Source organism: Barbatula barbatula, assembly GCF_947034865.1.
Source record: "Barbatula barbatula genome assembly, chromosome: 13".
NCBI lineage: Eukaryota > Metazoa > Chordata > Actinopteri > Cypriniformes > Nemacheilidae > Barbatula > Barbatula barbatula.
In genome coordinates, this window is record NC_136776.1 from 16,048,662 (window position 1) to 16,065,855 (window position 17,194).

Below are 17,194 nucleotides of genomic sequence, written 5' to 3' on the forward strand. Positions count from 1 at the left end.
GTTCTTTTTATACATTCATTCAAAACTGATGTTTTGTTCAATGTGTTACTATAAGAGTGTTTTAGGATCCCTGCGTTCTGTTTTATTTAGTTTGCAACGTACAGCTAATAGTTTCGCTTGTATTTTTCTTAATATCTCACTTCTGTGAATGCTTCAAATGCTATTGCTGTCAAACCAACTAAGCAAAACAAACTAGTTACAGTTTGGCAAAACTTGGTTAAACCTGACTTGAAAAAATACTGTTTGTCATCCGAGTTAATTTCAGGCTGAAAGAAAAGAGTGTAAAAAAGAATCAAACAACTTCTTTTTTTTATCTGCTTCTCTTTTTTGCAGGGTCTCTTCATCTTCCTGATATATGGCGTGTACAACACTGAGGTAAGTCCGCAGTGCATCTCAAGGCTAACTGAGTGAGTGAGAGAAATGACATGATGTTTCTGATGGGACCCCCACCCCACCAAAGGAGAGCTGGGGGGATGTTGAAGCGAGCCTCCTTTTGCCTTTTCTTTTTTTCCCCACCTGCGCGTCCCACTGCCCTTCATGCTTGGGCTAACTTATATGCATCCAGGCCCACCATTAAACACTGACACCCGGAGTAAAGAGCCAGTCATCCCTCAAGCACATTGGCCAATATTTCACTGCCTCTTTAAGTTTTTAAAGTCATGGTCTTCCATTTAACATTCTGACATTAGAGCTCATAGCGAGTTCAGCGCCAGAGACGGAGGGAGAAATGCGTGTATGTATGCAGGACACTCCGCAGATGGTGCGCTAATTTAACTGGAAGGCGGTTATTACCATTTAGATACTCTTTTAGCGGTCGCAAAACGACAGTAAATACAAATAAATTGGGAATGACGATACGTGCTTAAACTGAAATCTGAATGAGTCACATGCATATAAAAACAACCGTCCTCTACCTATTTCAGATGCATTTTCAGCATGTATATTTCACACGTGTTTGCCTGTGCTTATGTGCAGGTTAATATCCAACCGAGGTGGATTCACAGCAGGTCTTCTCGCTCGCTATTTATATTTAGCTGTAGAAATTTATAAAACCGATTTATAAAAATACATTTTATATAAAATGTATTTTTATAAACTATTTTTTCCTGTTTTACTCGCTATGAGCTCTAATGTCAGAATGTTAAATGGAAGATACAGCAGTTTGAATTAGACATAACATTGGTGGTCCAGCAAGCAAAGCATTGAAGAGACAATGCAAAAAGCAGCACCACATTCTGAATATGTTGCATTTAAGTTTTAAGTTATATTTTACTTTAAAAAAAGTAAAGAACTCTGATTTCCGTTTTGTTCTGTTTCACGCTGGGGGTTTTGAATGTAAGATCATGTATTGTGTGATCTGCCTCAGTCATGACTGTGCTCTGTAAGTGTGGTTTGGTGAGTCACATTGACATGAGCAGCAGTTTGGGCTGGGTTGACCACAGACCCGCAAAAACATGAAGTGCTTCCACCTTGAATTTTTCCATTGCTAGGAAACCACTAACGATGTAGGTATTTACATGCTGTACACCATTAAGAGTGTTTTATACATGTTATTGTTTTTTTTATTAATTGTATTTAAACAAAGCCTTACATTGATGGCACAATATATACATGTTTTACTTGTATATAATAATTTACTTAATTAATAAAATAATCATTTAATATTATTAATTAAGTTATTTAGTACAGATCAATTGTTTTTCCTTGAGATAAGGTTGGATTTGTTAGATTAAGTTTATAATTTGAGTAAAAAAACAAAGTGTAAACTTTGTAAATGAATGAATCCGTATTGTGTGGTTGCATTTGTGGATTCATGTCAGCTCGGGTGCATGATGTCATCAAAACAAAAGATTTGCTGTGTCCCAATTCGCCTACTTAAACTATGCCCTTAAAGTATGCATTGTTATGGAAACATATATTATGCACAGCAAAACAGTATGCACGCACTGGGACATACTAACACGAAATGGAGATGGCTGCTGTTGCTTAGACGACACTGTGAATGTGAACAATCACATCTTCAACATACAGCCCTGGTTTGCATTTAGGTTTTTATGTATTTGTTAATTCAGTATAGAATCTCTTATTTGATTTTATTAATGCAGTGAAGTGTCGCGGTGCATTGTAGATAATATTAGCCTTTTGAGTGTCCATGGATCTACACTTCAAATTTTCACCAGAAACAGTCCATCTGGGTACTTTGAGAACACTCATTTCAGCATACTGTGACGTGCTACAATTAATTTTGAATACGAACTTGCTACAATTAATTTTGAATACGATTTAGGATGGATAGTATGCGAATTGGGATGCAGCAATGAACAAACCAAAATCAAAATGTATTGTATACAATTCTTCCTCAGTATTAATCCAGACAATGTAATTTGTAATGAAAACGGTCAATACTACATTGAATGTTTTCATTACAAGACTAGCGCTTTTACTGGTGCTGTAAATATAAAGTAATATATCAAATATTGGCCACTTCTAGAAGGACTTCCTGTTTCCGTTTTTAACACTTAACAAACGTTTGAAGAAAATACAACCAACAAAACATTTAAAACCAAATTCAAATGTTAAACAAATATGTTTAAGAATTGTATATGTACGATATAAAAAAATGAAACCGGAAGTGCTTCTGAACCGGTGTTTACATCTTGCAAAGTGGTCTATAGCAAATCCAATGTTTATTTATTTGCCGGATCCAATCTGATCCCAACAATGCATAATGTATAGTCTCTTCTCCACCTCTGAGTACAGAAGGAGCTTCCCTGCCTTTTGTCTACCTTAACTTCTACCTTTCCACTCCTTACAAAAGATGTGTAAGGGAACGGCCTTGACCAAGCCCTGTATTGACACAGCCAAGACTCGCCACTGACCCTCTTCGCATTGTAAAATAAATCATTGTGCATTCTTGCTTAAGAGGCTGTTTTAGTATGTCGGAATATATTTTCCAACTCCTGCTTCTCCTTGACCCAGGGGTCTTCACAATTTGTGAGCAGCTCTTGTCCGCTTGACTCTTTTTCAAAGGTTTTTTTAAAACATCAAATGTGATAATCTGGGCCACTTTTTATTTTTGTTTGTGAATATATGTTTTTTTCTAATTTTCTTTTTTGTGATGTTAAAGGAAACGTCAGCATATTCCATTTCTGCCTCGGACACCCCAAAGCAAATTCTTGGTTAATAGAAAAATGGTGGAGAATGATCACAGTGTTAGTATATAAAGACAAAAAAGTTTGAATATTAAGCTGGGAAAAGTGAGAGGCAACATTCTAGCCTGTCTGCTCTCATTTAAAGACAGTCTCTATGGACAATAACATCTTTTTAATTCATCTCTTCGGTTGGATTATCTCTTGTAAGGTCAGTGGTGTTATAATTTCATTTTTGAGAGGGATCGGCACCACATCCCCTGAGGTTCACGGAAATATAATTTATTCAAGTACACACATCCCTAAAATGAACATGGTAATATTTACTAGTAACATAACTTAGGTAGCCCAAATTCTGTTTGTGCCTTTACTTACTGTACATTGAAATTGATAATTTAATGCAATAGTATATTTTTTTAGCTTTCACGTACATGGCCCACCCCAACAGCAAATTAAAATGGATAACACCATTGCTTTGATAATTACATAGAATTAATTTGAAATATATTAATTGCTTAATGGTCATCCAAAGATCTTTTGTCTTTCCATTTGCAATGCTTTCATATGGAGATTATTTGGAATGTATTTATTTATCGAGTGTGAGATCTACATCATTTTAAAACGTTCAAAGAAAAACTGCTTTTAAGAGCAGCAACTTCAAGCCACCACAACTGGGTTCCTTGAAATGCTCCTTGCTTTCAAATAGCTTTCTATGATTTTACCCAGAATCAAGTGATTTGATTTCCCAGTTCCATTTTAGCCATTACGTGTCGCGATTTGCTGAAAAGAAAGAAAGGGAGGGGGCGAGCGAAGAGAGTCTATTTGCAAATCTAACATATTACCGTTGACTCTGAGCTGTCAAAGCTTTTCTGTTCTCTTCATTAGCCCTGTCATCGCCATGATGGTGTCTATTCAAAACATGCTACTGTGTGTTTATATGTATGCATAGCAGCAATAATTTATGACAGCAGCAGACCTAATGAAGTCATAAGAGCTAATGCATATTCACCAGCGAAGGGCCGGCGCTCACGCTGGAAAATGGAGGCCGATTTTTTTTCCGGTCGCTGACAGCCAGAGTAGAATGGAATATGTTTCAGGGCTGGAAACAGCTGGATAAGATTGCGTGATGTCAAGAATAGTGTCATACACAGAAAATGTAGATTCTATATTTTGCAGTTGGATTATAAAATATATATTGTTAAACAATAACGAAACTATTTGATTTAAAGTTGTTTTTACAAATCTTATTTTAAATGTTCTCATTTTGAATTTTCTCATTTAACATCTGAATTTGAACTTAATTTTTTTAAATCAAAATCGGAGTACAAAGAATAAGAAATATTTAAGGTTCTGGTGTTTTTTAGAGCAGAAATTAAATTGCCAAATGCTTAAATGTATCACAAAATTATCTGACACTTATCCAAATTATACTATACATTTGTTTCTGAGCATGTGCAGTTCCTGGGATCGAACCCGTGACCTTGGCTGCACTATGCCCTGACCTTGTTAACTCTTTATGTACTAAAGGGCAGATTTCAGCATCCTGATGTCATGCTGTCGTTATTTATTTCCCTTCATTCACATTAATATGCTGATAATGTAAATAGGAAAAATATGCAAAATTAAGTGACTTTTGGACCTCATAAATAATTATAAAATTTGCTTAATCACTGCTGGAATTGATAAATCCAACTATTCTATTAATACTTAATCACATAGATGTCATGCACAATTTGACTGTTACATTCTGGGTAAAACAAGATGAAGCTATAATGATATATTGTATATAAATAAAACAAGTTTATAGCATTGTGTATGTCATTCTGCATGCTTCTCGCAACATCCCCCTGTTTTTCTCACACAGTACAAATGTAATTTGTTCTGCAAGGTTGGCTGTTGCCTATATCACTTCATTTTCGCAGCCCCCCGTACAGTGAGATGGATGAGAGGTTAAGACGCTTCCCTTACTTTGCAGACTCTACACGTCACTTTCAGGACCCATTACCTGTGACAAACTGGAACATTTCAGTCTACAGCACTCATTGACTTTTATGCAATGACGGCTATTTGCCTTTTCTATTCCCAGTTCGGATTGAATTTCGGCATTGCTGGGGCCGAGACTCATGCGAGCGCAAATTGTTTCATATTAAGTCTTTAGTATTGAGTCATGACATTTTAAACGTACGTTGCCTCTTTCTCGTTCACAGGTTCGAAACACACTCAACAGAATCAAAGAACGAAGAAAAGCCTTACATTTTTCGGTAAGTCTTCCCGGTTTTCACATCTCCTGTTGCTGCATTGACAGAGATGTGATCTCAGTATCACAGTACATTCAATACAGTGTGTTTACAGTTGTTTTTTGTTATATCCTGAGGGGTTCTGAAATTGCTCCTTAAGATTTCCTCATGCAGGGTAACGCACTGTTTTTTTATACGGAGACCACACATCTTTCGCTTCTGGCATCTTTTCACAGACCCACTCAGTCCACCTCAATCCAGCCAATGTCAACCAGCAGCCCTGGGTTACATGTTTCTAATCCTGTGGAAGCTTGTCCCTTCACATTAAACTGTCAGGCCAGTATTTATACGTGAGGCTGCCGTTGACGGAGATCACTTAGCTTCACCAAAGCGGTTTAAAAGTAGTTAATAGACACCCCCCCACCGGTCCTCCCCTCCACCCACTTCACCTCCACAGACACTGCGACCGGTTTCTCTATGAATGGCCACATTAACTCTCCTCTTGGCTTGTCACGGTTTATGGCCTACGGTAGTTTGTCCCGCTCGGCCCAGCCGCGCCATCAGGTCATTGAGAGCGGAATGAGACAATTTCTAAAGGCGGATTGATTTTAGAATATGGCCCCCTCCCTCTTCCCTTTGACCCCCTGACAGGCCCGACACTGTTAAGACTGGGACTTGTAAAAAACGACTGCTGCCCCAAGCGCAAGTGCCAGGTAGCAGCTGATAAATCGTCGCCTTCCGTATTAGCAGTGGGACCCTTTAGCACTCTCTGGGCAATTTTCCAATTTTCTAAGTCCACCCGATGAGATTCGCCGGCTGCGTGTGGCGGATGGTTTTTTAGCTAATGCCGTTTTGCACCATAAATCCAGAGGTGATATACTGTATCTAGACGAATAGCCTGGTGCTGGACGGAGTCCAGAATGGGATAGGAAAATGTACTCTTCTTTATTGGATTAGAGCAGTGGTCAGGGAATGTACTGACTTCCAATATAGTAGTAATAACATATTGTAGGCAGATGGATGGGCTTTGTTCATGAATGAATAGTAAAATATTTTTAACGTGTAAGACCTTGTTATTTAAAGGTGATATGTGTGATTTCTTTGTTAAAATTACTACTGTTTTTCAATGACCACTAACCCGCTGTATGGCGTAAATGTTGTTGAGTTAAACACATAAATCAGTATTCACTGAGAAATACATAACATTATTTTTTATTTATACATGTGACATGTTCATGTTTTCCTGCAATATATTTTTTATTATTGTTAATGTATGTACTGTACAGATTGATGTCTTTGATGGTTGTGTCTTACACAAGGAGCACTACATTAACTTGAGGTCAACAAGTAGTTCAGATCTGCTTGAACACATCATTTTTGCAATTTCGTTTGTTGATGATCAGTGTTATATACAGTATAGGATATGAAAAATATATAATTAGTAATAAATAAGTAATTAAATACTTTTTGTAGAAAGTCATTTGTACAGTATTCTTATTACACTATTTAATATGTAATTAGTAACTAGTAATTAATTACTTTTTCAGAGTAACTTGCCCAATACTGTTGACGACATTGTTACAGAAATTACACACTTCACCTTTAAATGGTAGATAATGGCATAAAATACAGCTTAAAGGTCCAGTGTGATTTTTGGGATGATCTTTTGATAGAAATGCAATAAATATACATAGCTATGTCTTCAGAGGTGTATACAGACCTTACATAATGAAGCGTTATGTTGTATTATCTTTGATTGAGCTATTTCTATCTACATACACCGTGGGTTTGCATGTAATGTACCCTTGCATGTAATTCGCCATGTTCTGTCAGCCGTCGTGGTGTTTCGAAAGGGAGTGGAGGGACGGAGTGAGCAGTTGGTTGTAGTTCGCAACTTTGCCTCTAAATATTACTGACTGGACCTTTAATAAAGCCCCATTTGCACAACATACTTTTCTTCCTCTTTATGTATTTTGCATTTGCCGTTGTTTATGTATGAGCTGGAGCAGGGTACCCCGGGCGCTTCACACCAACTGTCACCTGACCCTTACGACCTTACACTTGTACATACTGTGGCAGATTGCTTGAGAAAAATAAAGCTGTCAGTTGCACCGGCCAAATGAAAAACGTACGTCCTACGGTACTAGCAGGGTCTGGATCGCTGACAGCACTGAAATATAGATATAAATTGGAGGCAGATTAGTTTTTTGATCCTAATTCAGTTTTGACACGACACAGGATGGGAAATAGAAAGATGTGTTCAGTTTATATGTGCATTTCTTCTTGTAAAATGTTCAGACTTAGGATTTTAAATGTAGAAATGCATTTACTACTTGTAACCATAAGCAAGAGAAAATCACGTATCGCAAGTCTTTACGTTTCTTAAACAGGGCTGAAACAGTTTATGCATGTCAAAACGCATTACATGTTGTACTGTGATAGCGAGGGGTTGGACTGTGGTTTTTTATGTCAAAACTAGTTTAGCTTTCTTATGATGTTTATGGGGATATTTATTTTGCTGTCATTCCATGCATGTCCATGTACATTTTAGTAATACTTGTAATGCACAGATGAATTTTGGCGCTACTATATTACTATATTATATATGTCTATCTATTTTATGATACATTTATTTATTTATATACGTTTTCTCTGAGATAAGGGTCTTAAAGGGACAGTTCACTAATTCTGTCATTTTTTACTCACCCTCAAGTTGTTCCAAATCTGTATAAATGTCTTTTGTGGTTCTGATGAACACAGAGAGAGATATTTGAAAGAATGCTTGTAACCAAACAGATCTTGGCCTTCATTCAGTCCCATAGTAGGAAATATTACAATGGTTTGCTTTCCTACATTCTTCCAAATATCTTCTTTTGTGTTCAACAGAACAAAGACATTTTTACAGATTTGGAACAATTTTAGGATGAGTAAATAAAGGCAGAACTTTCATTTTTGGGTAAACTGTTCCTTTTAATGATGTATATTCTCTACTTTAACAGCATTTCTTTATTTTAAATTATTTTAATTTAAGCTTCAATTAATATCTCTCAGACCCTTAAAATTCATCAGGCCTTTAGTGGTACTTTACATTTAGTACTTCATGTTAAAGGACCTTATTACAATTTAGTATTAGTTGCTGAACACTGAATTGGCGAGTCTTTTTATGCTTTAATATCTGGTGTGGGTGTACTAGTGCCAAGCTTTTGTAAGGTACATCAAAGACTTTTATTTCAATCAAAGAAAGTCCAAAATATGCAAGATGTGAATAAGATCTCTTCATTATCCATTTCTCAGAACTGTGCCAGCTCCAGACCTTCCAGTTCAGTGAGCAGTTCTCGACAAGGCTGCTCTCCTGTAGCAGGGGCTGCGGACGGGCACACGGTCAACACCAGCCATTCAAGCAGCTCTTCAACCCACAGCGACAGTGGAATTCAGAGTTACAGCAAAACAAGTAAGTTGCAGTGCATTATCAACAACACGACTGCATACATACATTCAGTCTAATGTATTTTTTCTTACATGATATATTATTTAAAAAAAAACATATCACTGCTGTCCTTCTGAAACCTCGTCCATATTTTGTGATTTTAATTTTTGCCATTAATCATTATCATTTGTCGCCCTTTATGTTTGCCACATTACTTTGCAAATATCTAACCAATAAAAAGTATTAAAAAGTGGTTGTCACTTTTGAAAAAACTGTATTTAATCATTTAAAAAGTATAGTGTTTTCCATTTCCTTGATCAACAGTAAATTTGGAAATACGAGGTTTCAGAAAGGACAGTGAGAATATCCAGTAATGAATTATCATATCAATGTAAATGTAAAACTGTATGAATTAATTGACACAGTCTTTAATTTGAATACATTAACTGATATCCCTAATTATTATTATTAATTGGTTAACTATACATTTTATTTATTGATTAAAACCCCTCAAAGGTAAATAGTCCAGCCCACATAATATGTATGCCTGTAATTTTATAGTACATAACACATTTGTGTGTATTTGTATATGGCAGTGTGTTTATAAAAAAGCTTAGTCTCAAAAATCTGTCCCAAATTACGTAGCGAAGAGAAAATAGCGACTGGCAGAGAGGCTGAACCGTAGCATGACAGGTCTGTTTTAAGACTGTAACATTTTCCAGACTCCAGTGAAATGAAGGACTGCGAACGACTTCTCTGACCCCAGCATTACAGGGTTGAGTCAGAGTAATCTCACAGGGAGTTCATGCTGGTGGGAGATTTCACGAGAAAGAGGAGAGGATTGCCACAGAAGGGGCATTGATGGAAAAGAGACATTTTCACAAAAACATGTACCGTCGATTGGTCATTTAGCTACAAAGGTAGATGCAAAGAACGTTAAGAGGCCGCGCGGTCCGTTCAAATGCATATGAACCCAGCTGTGAAAGACAAATAAGGCAGAGCCCACAAAAAAAGTGCTGATTGTATATAACCGATTGTTGTGTCTCTTTTGTTCAAGGTCAAGTAATTCTTTTAGTCGAGAGAGCGTGTGGAAAAGCGTTTGCGTTCGGATTTGATCAATTCATGTCTTTAACGCTATAGGTTCAAACCACCAATTACTACACAACATGTGGTTTAGGCATAAAGAAATAAGGAAAGGACAAGTGTACATGGAGAAAGCTGTTTAGATCAATATAAACTCTGAAGTATTTTTCTTCGTTTGGGGCTTCATCACTTTTGTTGTTTTATTGTATTGTCAATAATTTTGCTGCTGAAGGTCGAGGGAGGCGATTCTTTTTTTCTTGTTCCTTGTGCTTCAGAATAGGAATGACCTCAACGTGTCTTCTTAAAATAAAGATCCTTTGTTGCTATACAGTAGATTGAAACAATCAATATTGTATATCTTCGTATCTTTAACATTTTCAAATTCACAAGCATGAATTGGAAATAGTTTAGGAAAGGGAACATTGTCCCCAGAAGGCCATTTCTATTTGTTTCACATTTTATAAAACATAAAAAAGTGTTCTGTGAGATTGTTAATTCACTTCCCGCCAAATGATTTAGCAATTTTATCAGTCACATAATAAATATAACACAGCATCATGTAACTTTACCAATGTTACAAGTAGAAATCTTTAATGAGGTTGAATCCATCTTTGCATGCATACCCACAAAATGATTGACAAGTAAAGCCTTGAAAACGGAATCGATTGACACTTTATAAGGATGTTTGGTGTATGTTGTCCCACATGATTACTGTGTCATTTGATTGAACATGCCAAAGACGCAACTACAAATTGGTAATATAAACGCCCAAATAAACAGATTGCAAAGCATGCTAGTGGTTAGACAACTATTTACATTCCTTTTTCCGGGTGAAGAAAACAGCATACTTTGTCCTGCAGTCGACTTTTTTGTTTTAATTTGTTGAAAGATTGTATGAATTCCATATTTGTTACAGTCAATAGGAAAGTATTCCTGCCCAGTTATTGCACAACTATTGTCTTCACTGTTCAGTATTTGCTGAAGCTACTTTTGCTTATTTTAGTTTTGCTATTTACACGTTGTCAGTGATCCTTTTCATGCATGTTGCTTTGCGTATTACATAGTCTTGTGTAATTTACAACATACTGTGTATTGTGTAGACATTAGATTAGATATCTATTCATAATTCAAAAGAGTGTTTTGTGTGTATATGTCTGTGTGGTGGGGGTCGGTTGTCACAGATAACAAATTGTAAGGAAAAGTTGAATTTGTATCTGCTTAGAACCCCGGTTGCCTTATACATATGGCTCCAGCTTCTGCGGTAATGGGATCTTTGATGGATGGCAGCACTCCTTAGGCTCCCATTTTTTAAAAGATATTTATTTATTAATCTGTCTATTTATTCAGTCAGATCATCCCCGGCGGGGTCACTGCCACAAAAGGCTAGGCCATAACCACCTGCATCATCTTCCATGAGCTTCTATCTTCTTTTTTTCATCCTCTTCTTTATAGTTCATATCCAAAGTCACTTATGCACATCTCGGTTGGCCGAGCGTCGCCCTTCTGCCCGCAGGCTAACGGAGAGGAGAGGGGAAGCCGGCTTCTCTTTCTTATCCTGGCTGTCTTGTGTCCTGAAGCTGTAACGCTGTCTCCCCACCCCTATTCTTATATGTTGACATATGTCAATTGTGCCAAAAGCTCCCTTCAGATCTCTCCATGTGTATGGAGATTTGAGATCACTAGAAAAACATTTTTTGGGCGCCTTATGAAACTTTCTTCTCATGCAGGTTATACTTACTCCCTATATAAGGGTCATTTTCACAGAGGTCTGCAGTGTTTAAATTAATTTAAGCATATGCTTTCATCCAAAACCTTCTGTGGTAAGCGGCCAAGGCAACATTTTTGGCATTATAGGCATACTTCCAACAGTGTCTGTTGCAGACAGTTGGCAGCAAGTTTGAGGTAATTCGATTATGCAAATTATGCAATAATACTGTTAGTAAACATTGTGACACGTTTCTGAGGGCGGAGCTTAGGTGGAGGCGGAAAGGTCCCCCTGACCGTTTTTACTAATGCTAGGAAGCACGTTTTGTTTGCTTGGATTTTGGATTCCTAGTCATTGTCAAAAAGTGATTACATTTTAACATGTCAGGTCGCTCACTGTCTTGGACCGTGATTGTTTTAGAAAAAGTTAACTTTAACGCAAGGAACCTAGGCGAACTGTATGGCTCACTTGATGAATCCAGGGACGAACTGACATGCTTACCTCCATTTAAGTGGACATTTTTTACTGTGGTAACAGCACAGATATTAAAATTTGGTTGTTCATATACCCATGTGACATGTCTCTTCCAATTTGTAAAGCATTTGTTTTATTTTTAGTGCAAGATTTTTCATAGTCAGGTTAGTGCCCTTTTTGGGATTGTCACATCCATAACGCTACATATTCCTCATAAATGGACACATGAAAATTAAACTAAGTAACTATTTTTTGTTCTATGAAGAGGCATCCCTTCTCCATTCATTGCGTATTATTGCTTCAGGGTTGTGCATTTCATTTCACAGAAATCCTACAAAGTTTGTCGTCTCCCAAAAACTGTGCCCTTTTTTGTCACATCCATAACTCATGTTTATTTCCCTTTTTTTAAATAGAAAATTTGTTCATAGACTGACCTTTTTTATATATTAAGACTATAAACAAGGTTTAGTAAAATATAAACAGATAGTTTAGTATATTCATAACAAATTAATTCTTTGAGCATTTTTATGTCACGTCCACAACGCAAAATGTCACGTCCATTATGTCGGAATTGCCCAGATGACAAAGAGTTTACTTTGTTTAGTTTCTGGCCGATAGTTAACTGCTACTTGTATAACCAACAAAGTTAGCTAGCATACCCTATGTGTTCAAAAGTAAACGCTATGTGAAAAATAACCTTGTTCCCCAGTTTCTGATTAGGTGGGCATACGTGCGATTTTTAGACACAAACCAAAATCATGATCCACACCAATAAAAGACAGTAGTGCATTAGTAGTAGCCAGCTCCATTGTTCTCTATTCAACTCTATTTAAAACCACATTAGATTCCCCGCCGATCTACTGTACATAGTACATATTGTACTAAGATTTTTGCTTATGTTGGACTAAATAAATTATGGATATATTAAGTTTTATCAAATATAATGAGGATATACCTTCTCATGTCTCTTACACAGAGTCCTCATGGGTCAGAATCTTTATTAGATGGGATCTAGACTGTTTGCTAGACTGTAAAAGCTGCCACCTCAAGTAAACATCCGCCAGGTGTCACTTAATCCCACTCGTGACGCCAGTCGGCAGAGTCAGACCCAGACCTTGTCCTTTTAGGGGTGACCTCCTTAAACGCATCGTGTCATACCCCTGCCCCTGTGAAACCGCTCCCCAACAAGAATCATGGAAGTATGAGCTGGGGCGTGGGGTGGGGGTGACAGCACTGGAAACCAATGGTGCATCAAGACACTTCTACCCCACCACGGCGGCAATAGATCAGGGCAGGTCTGCTGGCGGACCGGGTGAGGGTGACAGGGGAATAACATCCCTTTCTCCTCAATCGACAGGACCCATAACTCCTGCCTCCCCAGGGACAGATTGAGAAAGGCAATAGCCAGGGGCTGTGAAGCAGAGATGCTTGGGAGAATTGAAAGTTAAAGAAGCAGCGGAATATGTTTTTGCTCTTGCACTCTCTGTGTCTTCTATAGTTTAGTTTGCAAGTGAAAGGGTCAACTAAACGAAATCATTGTATTCTCATTTTTCAGATCAGGCTCCATGCATTATGTATAAATATTTTTACACCATTCTAAAGAAAACACAGGGAAAGCTGAACTATTGGGAAGTAGGTATGCACCGGTCTGCAAAGGAAATCATGCAGGAATACTGCTGTGTCAGGACTGAATCTCTGTCTCTACAAGAGTGCCAGCCTCCCGCCCCGGTAGCGACAGATTTTATAGCCTGATCAATTTCCCAGCGGCTTATTGAATGTCTTTCAAATGGCTTTTTTATTTTCAATTATAACCTACTGTGTCTCGCCTGCCAAGATGGGCCAACATTTGCACTGCAGGATAATTTAAAAGCCTACTTTAGGAAATTATGCATTTTATACCGCCTGAATTTACAATCCCCTCTGTGCTGCTGTAGCGACAATAAAAGTAACCGAATAGATTTTTGCGTTAGGCTAGGAGGTACGTCGTTAGAGAACATGTTTGAGAAAATATTTGTTGGCTGCCGACCGACACGTACAGTATACACACACGCAATCCAGAGTCGGACTCTGTGTTGGCAGGAAGGTGAAAGCTCTGAGTTTATGGAGATTTATTTGGTTATTAAATTTAACTTGCGTTCAGGTGTCGTTATCAAGTTGATGGAAGCAAACGCAGATTGAAGTACCGAAGGCGAAACGACCCAAAGTTAGACAGGTGCGTCTAAGTGCCCTCATCCAACCAGCAATCTCTCCCCACCTCATCCCAGACGCGCGAAGCAACCTGAAGGTGAAAGAAGTGCTCACTAGAGCTCATTGGAAAGTAGAAATGACAGTAAATTTTTCAGCCTCCCTCGCTCCTTCATGAGATGGGAGATCTTGTTATAGCAGTCAGGATGAAAGGGGGTCAGGGCAGCAAACCGGCGCGCGCCTGTTGATGATTGAGGAAAAGAGGAGTAAATTCATTCTGCTCGCGGCACTTTGTCAAGTGCCAGTAGCTTACCGTTGAGAGCCAGTCACCCATCACCATGTTACGACCTCTGAGGTCAGCAGCGGGCTATAAATCAGGAGCGAGAGAGGTTGGCGCGATGCTGCCGAGCCGAAGAGAGCTGATCCAACAATCGCCTCGACTGTGCCGCCCTCCCCCTTCGCCCGGATGAAGCTGAGGAACCAAGGCCTGCATAAAGATGATGCTCAGCCACATGTTGCTGCTTTGTGAAAAAACCCTGTAGTGCCGATCGCTCGCTTCAAGAGAGTCGTCTTTCCACACTTTATTCCCTCCTTTGCTTGATTAGATTGTTTATGGGAATGAGGGGTAATTACACCGCCCTGTTTGTAGCGAGCGCCCTTGTTCATGTAAAGTATTGATTTTTTTTCTATAATGAAGTCTGGACTTTGTAAGTGACAATGTCTTTGATTACTTCCGACGAACCTCCTTGGAGTATTAATTAAAACGGCAGCAGATGTGCAGGTGCGGGAAATCATTAGAAAGAGGCCCCAGTCTGTGGACATGTACTTCTCCCAGCATGCAACGGCTCTTCCTGGCAAATAGGACGCCTGAGAGGGAACGCGCTCACAAGTTCGTCTCTAAAACATCTACATTAAATATGAGCGCGCCCACACGGCGGAGCGCTTTGTCTCTGTGCACCTGCAAAGATTAATTTTGGACGTGAGTCTTTGTGATTTATGAATTTTTATCGACTCGTTCTGACTGTTTTTTAAATAATGCCAGTGAAGGTGTGCTGGGTAAGCTTCATATTTCTGTGTTAGTTTTTCCTGATGAAGCTCAAACTGTGAATTGTTTTGCTTGTATGGTTTTCAGATTTTTGACAGAGGTGCGATTCTGCCGACATGGTACATGATTCCAACGCAAATAGTTAAATGATATATCATGATATTATTGATATGTTATGCACTCATGTGCTAGCATTTTTCTTTGAGCAAGAGGAAAGAGGATCTGGTCGGTCAGCTCCTGCTTTCAATATTTGCTCCTATTAAACTGTGATTATCTTGCTGCGCCTGGCTTCTCTCAAAGTTGGAGAGCGAGAACGAGAGCAGGCCGACACTACACGGTGATATTTTCCCAGCAAGTAAAAACTTGACAGCTCTGAAGGTTTATCAAGACTGTTATAGTTGTTGAATACATTCATTCAGCTTTTGAGGTGAACACATTTTAACAGATCACCTTAAGAAACATTTGTGTGAACCAAACACAAGAGCTAGATCATTTTTATGATCATGTCTTGGAATTTGCCAGTAGTTCTCCCTAAAAAGGACACTTTAAAGGGGCAGTTCACACAAAAATAAAATCTGTCATCAGTTACGCAACCTTGAGTTGTTCCAAACCTGTTTACATTTCTTTGTTTTGATGAACACAGAGAAAGTTATTGGAAGAATGCTTGTAACCAAACAGTTCTTGGCCATCATTGACCACCATAGTGGTAGAAATCACTTTGTAAATTCCGTTGATTTGTCGAATATAAAAGAAGATATTTTGAAGAATGTCAACAATGTCATCAAACTGTTCTGGGGCACTACTATTGTTATTGTAATATTTCCTAATATTCTATTCAAGGGTGGCCAACAACTGTTTGATTACAAGCATCGCTCCAAATATCTTTCTCTGTGTTCATCAGAACAAAGAAATGTATACAGATTTGAAACAACTTGAGGGCGAGTAAATGATGACAGAATGTTTATTTTTGGGAGAACTGTTCCTTTAATATGGAAAAATTACTTTTACACAACCCTAAATGGCGTATTGTTTCTTGATACAGCTGTGAAATTTGTATTAAACAATGACTGTAAATGAACTTCTGATGTTAATGATATTAAATAATTATTTTGTAAAGTTATATTAGCTGTTTAGCACTTTTATGTGTCAATTTAGGAGTCAGTTTATATGTAACAGATGTGCATATATTGTTTTTTTACCATGTCTTTTAAAATGGCTCACACTATGAGATCAGGTAAAATCACTTGAGGCCTTTGCAAATCGAACATAATCAGAGATGGACATATTTGCAAACATAGTCACAGATAAACGGTGTCATCAGACACAGGGTTCAGTGAGTTGAATGGAAGATGAAAAGATAAAGTAGACAGCAGAAAACTGTTTACTGTCTCTAAATCTCATACGATTATTTCATAGTCTTTTGCTCAGCTGGCTCAGATTACATCTGCTTGAAAACAATGAATTGAACAGATGGCCCGGAACTATATCCACCTCTGGGTTACACACTTCGTACCACAGCTTGTATGATTTTATCAGGACCTTTAAGATCTGAACATTGAGGCTTTTAAAATGCGGATTAGAGACCATGCAGTTTTTGTTGAAAATAAACCATGTGTTTGAAATGATGTCCGAAAACAGTTGTTGCAGAAGGCTATTCTTCTAGTTTTGGATGCAGAATGGTAACAATTTGTTTGTTTGTAGAAGACATTGGTAACAATACTTTTACATTTAAAGGGACAGTTCACCCAAAAATACAAATAATGTCATAATTTACTCGCTCTCCAAATCTGTATAAATGTCCTTGTTCTGATGAACACAAAGATATTTGGATGAATGCTTGTATCCAAACAGTTCTTGGTCACCATTGACCCCTTTCCTACATTCTTCACA

General features: G+C 38.0%; 1 protein-coding gene across 1 annotated transcript in view; it reads left to right on the forward strand.

Annotated features, from left to right (window-relative positions):
* Positions 1-17,194, forward strand: part of LOC306902594 (adhesion G protein-coupled receptor D2) — a 54,725-nt gene that overhangs the window by 23,881 nt on the left and 13,650 nt on the right. Inside the window, exons 21-23 of the mRNA XM_079471287.1 lie at positions 334-375; positions 5,357-5,410; positions 8,681-8,837. Coding sequence (XP_079327413.1) covers positions 334-375; positions 5,357-5,410; positions 8,681-8,837 — 253 coding nt within the window. The remainder of the gene's footprint in view (positions 1-333; positions 376-5,356; positions 5,411-8,680; positions 8,838-17,194) is intronic.